The sequence below is a fragment of the Salvia miltiorrhiza genome, chromosome 2, assembly GCF_028751815.1.
Source record: "Salvia miltiorrhiza cultivar Shanhuang (shh) chromosome 2, IMPLAD_Smil_shh, whole genome shotgun sequence".
NCBI lineage: Eukaryota > Viridiplantae > Streptophyta > Magnoliopsida > Lamiales > Lamiaceae > Salvia > Salvia miltiorrhiza.
This window is the reverse complement of record NC_080388.1, coordinates 63,092,168-63,103,748: the sequence shown is the minus strand read 5'-3', so window position 1 is coordinate 63,103,748 and position 11,581 is coordinate 63,092,168. Positions and strand designations below refer to the sequence as shown.

The 11,581-nt window shown below is 41.2% G+C and overlaps 3 protein-coding genes across 3 annotated transcripts; 2 read left to right on the top strand and 1 right to left on the bottom strand.

Moving 5' to 3' along the window:
- The first annotated feature begins 557 nt into the window (after nt 1–557).
- LOC131011013 (uncharacterized) lies at nt 558–1,189 on the top strand. The gene is made up of 2 exons (XM_057938748.1): nt 558–652; nt 730–1,189. The coding sequence occupies exons 1-2, from the start codon at nt 605–607 to the stop codon at nt 1,171–1,173; spliced, it is 492 nt and encodes a 163-aa protein (XP_057794731.1). The 5' UTR covers nt 558–604; the 3' UTR covers nt 1,174–1,189.
- Nucleotides 1,190–4,491: 3,302 nt separating this feature from the next.
- Nucleotides 4,492–6,027, top strand: LOC131009865 (uncharacterized). Its single transcript, XM_057937269.1, has one exon. The coding sequence runs from the start codon at nt 4,492–4,494 to the stop codon at nt 6,025–6,027; it is 1,536 nt and encodes a 511-aa protein (XP_057793252.1).
- Nucleotides 6,028–7,060: 1,033 nt separating this feature from the next.
- On the bottom strand, nt 7,061–11,377 carry LOC131009864 (uncharacterized). Its single transcript, XM_057937268.1, has 3 exons — nt 9,388–11,377; nt 8,874–9,330; nt 7,061–7,121 (listed from the first exon to the last, which is right to left on the bottom strand). The coding sequence occupies exons 1-3, from the start codon at nt 11,354–11,356 to the stop codon at nt 7,061–7,063; spliced, it is 2,487 nt and encodes an 828-aa protein (XP_057793251.1). The 5' UTR covers nt 11,357–11,377.
- Nucleotides 11,378–11,581: the final 204 nt, after the last annotated feature.

The following is an 11,581-nucleotide window of genomic DNA, read 5'->3' as shown; positions in this document are numbered from 1 at the left end:
TTATTTTTATGTATTCGTAATTTACACTTTTTATATTTTTCTTGTTTTGCAGCTTGTCCGAGGAGGGGGCCTGTTGACTTGGCTTTCGATAGTGCTAGCAAGATTGATTGGTTTTTAAGTTTTAGCGAAGAGGATCGCCAAATCTGTAACATTTTGACCGAGGCCAACTTGCGAGTTAGCTCTTTGTGGAGCCGCGTGCCTGCGGGTACTACTTTACTTGTCAATTTCATTTTATTCCAACTTGTCATTAATACGGCTAAGTGTTTTTATTTTGATGCAGATCATAGGATGTCGAAGTCATATGTTCCCCCTCTGCTTGGGAAGGGCGCTGCCATGGATGTGATCCGTAAGAATAGGCAGAAGACTGCTAGCTCGAGCGGCGCGGTTACAGCTGATGGTGCTACCGCACGTGTCCCGCACTCGACTCGTGTTCCTGGCTCACAAGAAAAAGCGGTCTGCTGAGGTTGACCTCACTTTGTCCGACTAGGTGGACGATCCTATCAACCTGTCATTTCCGAACGTATCGGCGCATGCCCAGCTAGGACCTATTCGAGGGGTGGCCGAACAGCTATTACTCCCACGCGACCGAGATTATTTGAAGGAGATGGGGAGTGGCAGCGTGGCTAGTGAGCTCTTCGATCATGCCTTCTTGGTAAGTATTTTCGAGTATAGATTATTTTGTTGACATGAGAATTTTTCTAACTTGTTGCATTTTCATGTTTGATGTAGAGTTTGCAGAAAGCCGCCTTCCTCATGGAGAGGACTGTTGCTATGGAGGCGGAGCTTAGCGAGTTGAGGGCCGAGCGGGAGAACTGGAAGGGAGAGATGACGGCTGTCAAGAAGACGCGTGATGAGGCCCGTCAGGTTGTAAAGAAGTTGGAGTCTGCCAAGTTGGAAGATGCTCGCCGGCTGGAGCGGGCTGTAGCGGACTGCAAGGAACTCGAAGCCAAAGTTGTTGCGTTGGAGCAACAAGTACTTTATAAAAGCTGTGAGACAGAGGTTCGAGTTCGGGGCGAGATGGCCTTGGCGTATCTCGAGAATCAGCCCCCCAAGACTTGGGATGTCCAACAATACATCGATGAGTTTAATGAGTGGAAGGCTGGCCAGGAGGAGCAGGAGATGCAGCTTGCAAGCAACTTTGCCGGGATGACCACTGGAGACGACCATCCTTAGACGGGGAAGCGACTTCTTGAAGAGATGTCTTGTTATTTTTCTCGCACTGTTTGAAACTTGACTGTTTGACTAACTGTTCGTATTGGTATGCCTCCAGCTTGAACTTTAGACCATTGGGTCGGTTCAAGCTGTCTATTATATTATGATGTTTTGTTTGTGAACTCTTGGGAAATCAGCATTGTTGGCTAGAGTTGAGACTTTCCTTATTCTATGAGGTGTGGTTGCCTTACAACTTGTATCACAATTTTGCATGCGAAATTACCTTATTCAAATCATGGCTTCAATACCGTATAGATTGATGCAACATATTGCAGCTTGTATATTTGAGAAAACAACGACATGTGGAAGGGGTGAATAGACACAATTTTTCCTTTTGTCTTCATTTCGTTGCACCAGCCTGGACCCAACGTTGAAAAATTTATTGTATTTGGACAAGGCCAGACTGGACTTTGATTTTATTTGGTTGTCCAAGTTGGAATCGACTGATATTAGCCAACTTGTCATTTGTGTTTGACTTGGGCGAGTTGGGTTCCAACTTGGAGTGTTAGCTGATTATATAGTTTCATGCAGCATGCCGGCTCGAGAGTATTTTTATCAATCAAAATTGTAGAATCGTTGGCTCTGAATTGTCCAAAAATAATTGAAGTTGAAGCAAGTTGGAATTCATTGGATTTGGGTCGTACTGACTTCTACCAATTGTGGCTAATACAATGTGACGAGAGCACTTAAACGAGACGCTATTCTAACTTTAAAAAATATAAATGTTTACAATCTTCTCACTTATCTCGTTGATTGTTCACAAGCTGGGTGGTTCCTTCGACTGGATGACCAGAGACCAAAGGTCTCGAACTCTATGTGGTGATGATTTCTTCTTTATAGATCCAGGTTGACGTCGTCCGTGTAGGCGAGTCATCATTAGCGGCTTGTATCTCGCAAGCTGGGACATGTAGATTTGAGGTTGGTGGCTGCACTCCGGAGAGTTGCCTACATACCTCTTGCGAGGATCAAGCCAAATGTAGTTCTTGGGCCGGACTGAGCTCCGTAGAGCCATGCTCCGTAGAGTTGCCTACATACCCTTTGACGGGATCAAGTCCGATGTAGTTCCGACTTGGCCTGGGTAAAATTGTTAGTAATAGTGTGGAAAAAATTATAAACTTAACGAAAAAATAAATAATCGAATGGAAAGTTTAGAAATGATAAGACCGAAGATGGATGGCGTTCCAGCTGTTGCTGATGTCGCGCCCATCCTTGTCCTGCAGCTTGTAAGCGCCATTGCTGAACACCTTGGTGATCAAGTATGGACCCTCCCAGGTTGGACCCAGCTTGCCAGCTCCGATCTCCTTGGTGTTTTGAAATACACGTCGGAGTACCCAATCGCCCAGCTTGAACGTCCGAGTGCGAACATGCCGGTTGTAGTGTCTGGCGACACTCTGCTGGTAGGATGCAAGCCGTAGTCTTGCCGTATCTCTCTTTTCATCCAGTGTGTCGAGCTCGTGGCATATTGCTTGGTCATTCTGGCTGTCTAAGGCGATCTCGGTCCTGGCTGTGGGCACTTTGCTTTCGGTTGGAATGACTGCCTCCATCCCGTATGCTAGTGAGAATGGAGTTTCTCCCGTCGGGGTTCTGGTGGTCGTTCGGTATGACCAAAGCACTCCAGGCAGTTCGGCGGCCCATAAGCCTTTGGCTTTTTCGAGCCTTTTCTTCAAGGTGCTTACTATCGTCTTGTTGGATGATTCAGCTTGGCCGTTCGCCTGGGGATATCTAGGCGTTGAGAAGCTTAGCTTGATTTTCCAAGATTCACAGAAATCTTTGATTGGGCATATTTTATACGCATATTTTGAGTGTTTTTGGTGAATTTTAAATACCTAGTTCCTGCTTATTATTATCTTTTGGACTTAATTGTGAAACTAATAAATATTCTTCATGGTTTTGATAGGTTTTGGATAAGAGGATCAAATTTTGAAGAGTTTGAATCTGTGCGCGTTTGCTGTGCGGTGTGCCCATACTGTCTGTGATGTCCGAAATTAAGGCTGAATTGGCGAGAGTTGGGCGACTGATATCTCTTTTACTTTCTTTTAGTGGGCTTTGACTTTTAAAAGGGCTGCATTTTGCCTTATATCTTTAGTTAGGCCCATGGGCCATTTTTTATATTACTTTATTAGATTAGGTTTGTTATTTCCATAGATATATATATATATATATATATATATATATATATATATATATATATTTGTGATGATACACGCTTAGAGAGACATCACATATAGACGCCACCCATTCTGGAGAGCAGTTGGGACGTGATTTTGGAGCAATTTAATTCAAGTTTTCTTTTCTTCATCTGTTCTTCGCAATTTATTTCTTAATTTTCTTTATTTATTTGTTTATGCGTTCTAGCTAATTCGTTTATTCCAGCATCGATTAGGGAAGCACTAGCAAGATTATTCTGTGAGATCTAATTTGTTCTTATACTTTATTTTTATGCTTGTATCTGTGATTCTCTGTGTTTATCGTTATTAATTGTTTTAATCCATTAAGTAGTGCGCAATATTTAGTGGGTTAGAATTAATTATACAACCAATTGAACCGGCCATCCGTAATTGTGGTTTAGGTTTGATTAGTGGTAAATTGACACATCAGGGTCAAGGGAAAAGCAGTCTTAATTCAATAATCCTGCGTCAGATTTTATTGATTTTGAATCGGGTTTCTCTAGTAATTAATGCTGTCGGCTCATTAAACCTATAGAGCGTCTCTTACGGTTGTCAGTCGATTAGGGTAGTAATTAGTGAAGCGTCTTCTTGGTTACCAAATAATTAAGGAGAAATAAGATCACGTCAGAAGCGTCTTCGGTGGTTATAACTGGTTTGCTTGCATAAATTAAAGTTATATTTGCATCAATGATCGGAATAATTAAGCTAGGGTGGACTTAATTGATTGCTGGAATTCTTTATTAATTGTTAGAATTTTCTATTTATTTAATTAGGATTAGAACCTTTGCAATTCTTTTGGGTTTTATTTATTTATTTCTATTTTAGTATTTTCTCAATATTTTCCCCATAAATCTCGTTTTTGGAGTTTCTTTACAGGTTGGATTTTAGGAGAATTCTCGCCGATCCCTTGGGAGACGATTTTGCTTGCTGCTTTCTGCGCAGTGTGGGCATACCGGCTGACTGCCGGATATTTTTGGTGTAAAACGACGCACCAAATTTTGGCGCCGTTGCCGGGGATCGGTTTTTAAGTAGTAATTTTCCTATTATTTCGATTTGTTTTTTTTTATTTTTTTTTATTTTTGTTTGAGTTTGATCTATAGCTGAAATTGAGATGTCTGAAGATGGGGATGATGACCGTGATGACATTCTGCCACCACCACCGTTGATAAGAGAGTTGGGCCGCCACAAGAGAAATCATCCGCTATGCATTGTGTTGCCCACGATTAATCAAAATGCTGAAATCAAGCCTGACTTTATTCAAGTTCTTCCAAAATTCAGCAACTCGCTTGGAGAGAGTGCACATAAACATCTTGCTGAATTTGATTTAGTTTGCACTACTTTACGCCCTCAAGGTTTTCCTGAAGATCATTTAAAATTACTAACTTTTCCTCATACATTGCAGAGTAGAGCTCGAGATTGGTTGTTAGATCTATCACCTGGCTCAATCAGAACTTGGAACGATTTAGAGGAGCAGTTCTTGCGTAAATTCTTTCCAGAATCAAAGGCTGCAAATCTAAGAATAGCTATTAGTAGCATCAAGCAGAGGCAACACGAGTGTTTGTCTGATTATTGGGAGAGATTTCAACAATTATGTCATAGATGTCCTAACCACGGATTTTCTGATTATCAATTGCTCATTAATTATTTTTATCGTGGTATGTCTTCTTTTGACAGGAGGATTGTTGATGCTGCTTGTGGAGGAAGTTTGACCAACAAGACCTTAGATGAAGCAAAACAATTGATTTTTGATATGGTCACCAATGGTCAACAATATGAGGATGAGGATGATGATAGGTACAGGCCGATCAACAGAGCAGAAGATGTATGTGTGAATGAGAAACTCGATGCTCTAACTTCCTTAGTTAGAGGCATGGTTGGAGCTCAAATTCAGAAGGATAATCATCCAAATTTCAGCTGGAATCATTCGCCTGAATTTTTCACCAGCGCACAGCCGCAGGCTGGGTGGTATGCCCATACCGACCGCCCAGAGCCCAGTATGAGCGATATTCTTCAGAGTCTGGCACAGAGCAGCCAGATTGTTAACAATTTGGTGCAAAGTCAGCAAGCTTTCCAGCAAGAGACGCAAGCTGCGTTGGGTAGTATGGGCACACAGATCACTCTGCTCACCACTCAAGTGAACAAGTTTCAAGTAAATCTTGGAAAACTTCCATCTCAAGAAGAAGTACATTCCAAGGAGCATGTTTATGCTATGAATTTAATGAGTGAGAAAGATTTCTTTGATCCAAAGCCCATGGAAGATGAAAAGGAGAAGGAAGAGCAAGAAAGTGCTCAGAATGATGAAGTTGTCGAAGAGGCACAACAATATGAAAATCTCTCTTCTTCCGAGGTAAGTGTTGAATCTGAAATTTATAATTCTAAAGCATTAATTTCTCTCACTTTTCCTTTCAGGTTGGCTCAACATAAGAATGGAAATGAGGAAAATGAGATTCTGGAAATATTCACGATGAATAAAGAACCACCAGAATATTATGATGAAATTCAAGGGTGTAAAGTGCAGCTGAACCCCACCAATGACGTTTTCACTCAGCATCTGTCATGCGGTATGCCCATACCGACCAGCACTGGACAGATTGTGCCTTCAATTGTGAAACTGCCAAAGCGGAAATTGAAACCACCTGATGATTGATCCAGTTTCAGGGAAGTTTTTGTTAGTTTACTTTCGTTTTTATTTTATTTTATTTTATTTTTCTTTTTCTTGTCTTTTATGCTTTCTTTGTTTTGTGTCTTTGTTCTTAGTATTTCCCCACACAATGAGGACATTGTGTTGTTTAAGTGTGGGGGAGTTTTTATGTCTTTTGTCTTGAGTCTGTGTGCATGTTTTGTTTTGGTCTTCCTTTTGAGTCTGTCTATGGCAACTTTTCATGCGAGCATTTCGATTTGTTAGGATGAGCATATTGATATGGATTGTATGGTTGTTTTCTTGGATGATACAAAAATGTGTTGAAACCCATATGTGTTTGAGGATGACGAATGTGCAAATTGATCAATTTTGTTGAAAACCACTCATATAGTGAGGATTGAGCCTTTAGAGCAATAACTTGAATGCTCCTTGCTTGTTTTCGATGAGTGTTATGCATTCTTGACTTCTTGATATTCGGTTTGCCATGTTGCCATAATAAATTTTTAAACAACCAATTGGACTCATTTGTGAAAGCGATTTAGGCATTAGGAATAAACCTCATTGGCCTTAAAAATTTCATACCTTGCAATATCCATTAGTGAGCCATTTTGAAGCCTTGACCCTTTTTATTGTTATATATGATTGAAGCCTCGAAAATTTTAGCCATTAGCCTTCTTTTAGCCTTGCTTTGTCCATTTCCAGCATGATGCAAGTGGTTTGTTTTGTGATATTACTTTGTTGGAAGAATAAGGTTGATTGAAATTTAGTGCTTGGTTGGAATGATTGAGGATTGAAATTGACAAAAGAGGTTGTTGGTTGTTTAAAAATGAGGTGATCTTATGATGTTAATTCAAAAAAAAAAAAAACAAAAAAACAAAAAAACAAAAAAACAAAAAAAAAGAGAAAAAAAAAAGAAAAAAAAGAGAATGCTGGAGTTTGAATGTCTATGTATTGGGAATAAGGGTTGATTTGATTTAGTTTGATTTTGGGATTAGAATGTGGTGAACTACTTGCATTGTGTTGGTTTTATTAGCCTTGTTTATCCACTTTTGTTTATCCTACCTATGCACCCTAGCCTCATTACAACCTTGTGGAAAGACCTATTGATTCATGGATAAGTTCAGTTTTCGAATTGAAGATATTGACATAGTGGCAAACTTATAATGGATAGAGTCGAGTTGCATGTGTGTGAATTTACCTACCTTTTGATATTGAGAGATTTGAGCGAATTTAGTGAGGCTGGATTGATTTTCACGTTTTTGACTCGAATAAAGGGTGAACGCACATGATTGTTGATTCCAAGAATGGTTTGAGGAAAAATGATGATTGTATCTTATTCTAACTTTGAGATTTGCTTGTTGTGATTGTTGCCATGGCTAGTCGTCGTTAGTTGCGTCTTGTCTTGTCTTGTTTGTGTCTTGAGTTTTGTTCTTCCCTTTGTTTTGTTTTTCTTATGCTCGAGAGCGAGCATTGTCTAAGTGTGGGGGAGTTTGATTGGGCATATTTTATACGCATATTTTGAGTGTTTTTGGTGAATTTTAAATACCTAGTTCCTGCTTATTATTATCTTTTGGACTTAATTGTGAAACTAATAAATATTCTTCATGGTTTTGATAGGTTTTGGATAAGAGGATCGAATTTTGAAGAGTTTGAATCTGTGCGCGTTTGCTGTGCGGTGTGCCCATACTGTCTGTGATGTCCGAAATTAAGGCTGAATTGGCGAGAGTTGGGCGACTGATATCTCTTTTACTTTCTTTTAGTGGGCTTTGACTTTTAAAAGGGCTGCATTTTGCCTTATATCTTTAGTTAGGCCCATGGGCCATTTTTTATATTACTTTATTAGATTAGGTTTGTTATTTCCATAGATATATATATATATATATTTGTGATGATACACGCTTAGAGAGACATCACATATAGACACCACCCATTCTGGAGAGCAGCTGGGACGTGATTTTGGAGCAATTTAATTCAAGTTTTCTTTTCTTCATCTGTTCTTCGCAATTTATTTCTTAATTTTCTTTATTTATTTGTTTATGCGTTCTAGCTAATTCGTTTATTCCAGCATCGATTAGGGAAGCACTAGCAAGATTATTCTGTGAGATCTAATTTGTTCTTATACTTTATTTTTATGCTTGTATCTGTGATTCTCTGTGTTTATCGTTATTAATTGTTTTAATCCATTAAGTAGTGCGCAATATTTAGTGGGTTAGAATTAATTATACAACCAATTGAACCGGCCATCCGTAATTGTGGTTTAGGTTTGATTAGTGGTAAATTGACACATCAGGGTCAAGGGAAAAGCAGTCTTAATTCAATAATCCTGCGTCAGAGTTTATTGATTTTGAATCGGGTTTCTCTAGTAATTAATGCTGTCGGCTCATTAAACCTATAGAGCGTCTCTTACGGTTGTCAGTCGATTAGGGTAGTAATTAGTGAAGCGTCTTCCTGGTTACCAAATAATTAAGGAGAAATAAGATCACGTCAGAAGCGTCTTCGGTGGTTATAACTGGTTTGCTTGCATAAATTAAAGTTATATTTGCATCAATGATCGGAATAATTAAGCTAGGGTGGACTTAATTGATTGCTGGAATTCTTTATTAATTGTTAGAATTTTCTATTTATTTAATTAGGATTAGAACCTTTGCAATTCTTTTGGGTTTTATTTATTTATTTCTATTTTAGTATTTTCTCAATATTTTCCCCATAAATCTCGTTTTTGGAGTTTCTTTACAGGTTGGATTTTAGGAGAATTCTCGCCGATCCCTTGGGAGACGATTTTGCTTGCTGCTTTCTGCGCAGTGTGGGCATACCGGCTGACTGCCGGATATTTTTGGTGTAAAACGACGCACCAATCTTGAAAATCGTTGCTGATGAACTGGGAGCCGTTGTCGGTGACAATCTCTTTTGGTATTCCGTATCGGCATATCACATTTTTCCATATGAATCCTCTCACCTCTTTATCACGAACTTTGTGGAACGCCTCGGCTTCTATCCACTTGGTGAAATAATCTGTTACGACCAGCATGTACTCCAGTTGTCCAGGTGCCTTGGGTAGCTTTCCCACGATGTCCATCCCCCACTTCATAAAAGGCCATGGCGACGTGATTGAGATCAATGGTTCAGGTGGAAGGTGAGATAATTGGGCGAACCGCTGGCACTTGTCACATCGTTTGGCGTAGTCGGCCGAATCTGACTTCATTGTGGGCCAATAGTATCCACTCGTTAAAGCTCTGTGAGCTATGCTCCTCCCGCCAGAGTGATTCCCGCATTCTCCATTATGTAGTTCGGCTGAGACCATTTCTGCTTCTGCATGGTTAATACATTTTAAATATGGACCAGAATATGATCGTTTGTACAACTTACCTCGGATGATGGAGAATCGAGCAGACTGAGCCTTTACTCGGCGTGCTTCATTCTTGTCGTCCGGGAGTATGTCTTGCTCCAGGTATTCTAGTATCGGGGTCATCCAGGTACGTCTGTCTGATATGTTTGACACATGTTCTTCTTCTTGCTTCCAGACTGCCGGCCATTGAAGGTAGATAACCGGAATGGTTTTGGAGGTGGTAGTCTGGATGGATGAGCCCAGGTTGGCTAAGGCGTCCGCGTGGCTATTGTCTTCTCTGGGTACCTGATTGATTGTGAATTCTGCGAAGCCGGATTGCAACTCCTTCACCTTGGTTAGGTAGGTTGTCATCTTGTTGTCCCGAGCCTGGTAGGTTCCTTGCATTTGATTTACTACCAGTTGAGAGTCGCTAAAGACGTTGATCTTCTTGGCTCCTAACTCCTTGGCCAAGGCAAGACCGGCTAGCATTGCTTCATACTCGGCTTCATTGTTGGTTGCTTTAAATCCACATCTGGCTGCTTGTTCCATTTTGTCACCTTGGGGTGATGAAAGGACTATCCCGAGTCCACTTCCATGTCTGTTACTCGACCCATCCACGAAGAGCTTCCACGCCCCTAGCGCTTCGTCCTCGGTGAGGCAACAAATCTCTCTGTCTGCCTGTATCGAGAGGTTAGGCGTAAAATCATTTATAAAATCGACCAATACCTGTGATTTTAGTGAAGTGCGCGGCTTGTAAGATATGTCATATTCGCTTAGCTCGACCGTCCACTTGGTTAGTCTGCCGGACAGCTCCGGTCTGTGGAGGATGGCCTTCAAAGGATATGTGGCGAGGACCACTATCGGATGGCACTGAAAATATGGACGGAGTTTCCTTGCTGCATGAACGAGTGCTAGGGCTAATTTCTCCAGTAGGCTGTATCTTATCTCTGCATCCAGTAATGACTTGCTAACATAGTAGACTGGTGACTGCTTGCCCTCATCATCACGAACTAGGACCGCGCTGACTGCTGTTTCTGACACGGCTAGATACATGTACAATATTTCACCGTCTTTTGGTTTGGATAGAAGCGACGGCTTTGTTAAATACTGCTTCAGCTGGCTGAGTGCTTCCTCACATTCCGGTGTCCATTCAAACGTTTTAGATTTCCTCAACGTGTTGAAAAATGGGTGACATCGCTCTGATGACCTTGAGATGAACCGGCTAAGGGCCGCCACCCTTCCAGTAAGTCTTTGCACATCTTTGATACATGTTGGAGATGCAATTCTTTGTACGGAGTCGATTTGGGCCGGGTTGGCTTCTATTCCTCTTTGGGTCACCATGTAGCCAAGAAATTTACCCGCAGTCACACCAAATGAACATTTAGTCGGATTAAGTTTCATGTTATACTCACGAAGTATATTGAAAGACTGTCGGAGGTGGTCAATGTGATCTTCCGCTCGTAGGGACTTCACAAGCATGTCGTCTATGTAGACCTCCATTGTCCTTCCCAATAGTTCTTCAAACATCTTATTGACCAAACGTTGGTAGGTTGCTCCAGCATTCTTCAGTCCGAATGGCATATATTTGTAACAGTAGATGCCTATGTTGGACATAAATGACGTCTTCTCCTGATCGTCTGGATGCATCAGTATCTGGTGGTACCCGGAGTACGCATCCATGAAGCTAAGTAACTCGTGCCCGGCTGTAGCATCGACAAGCATGTCTATGTGGGGTAGTGGAAAAGAATCTTTAGGGCACGCCTTGTTCAGATCTGTGAAGTCTATGCACACTCGCCATTTCCCGTTCTTTTTCTTTACGACCACCACGTTGGCTAGCCAGTCTGGGTATTGAACCTCTCTGACCAGCCCATTGTCCACAAGTTGCTTGATTTCATCGTTGATGACTTTGTTCCTTTCTGGGGCGAATTTTCTTCGCTTTTGTTTTCTTGGAGGGTAGTCGGGATCGACATTCAACCTGTGCACAATAATATTAGGATCAATACCAGTCATGTCCGCATGGGACCAAGCAAAACAATCATAGTGTTCAGAGAGAAATTGAAGGAGTCTCTCTCTGAGAGAGGGTTCCAGCTGTGCTCCAATCCGGACTTTGTTGTCCGAGAAGTCTGGATGAATGGAGACTTCATCTAACTCCACTGCATCAGGTTGGTCAGGCTGGACGGGCTGGCTTGGTTGGGGGTCGGATGATTCTTTTCGCTGTAATTGCTATAAGACAGC

Coding starts and splice junctions, on each gene's coding strand:
- LOC131011013 (XM_057938748.1), top strand. CDS start 605: ATGGGGAGTGGCAGCGTGGCTAGTGAGCTCTTCGATCATGCCTTCTTG. Junction 653..729: donor TCTTCGATCATGCCTTCTTG/GTAAGTATTTTC, acceptor TGTTTGATGTAG/AGTTTGCAGAAAGCCGCCTT.
- LOC131009865 (XM_057937269.1), top strand. CDS start 4,492: ATGTCTGAAGATGGGGATGATGACCGTGATGACATTCTGCCACCACCA.
- LOC131009864 (XM_057937268.1), bottom strand. CDS start 11,356: ATGACTGGTATTGATCCTAATATTATTGTGCACAGGTTGAATGTCGAT. Junction 9,331..9,387: donor TCGATTCTCCATCATCCGAG/GTAAGTTGTACA, acceptor TTAACCATGCAG/AAGCAGAAATGGTCTCAGCC. Junction 7,122..8,873: donor AGCAACGATTTTCAAGATTG/GTGCGTCGTTTT, acceptor ATGAATCAATAG/GTCTTTCCACAAGGTTGTAA.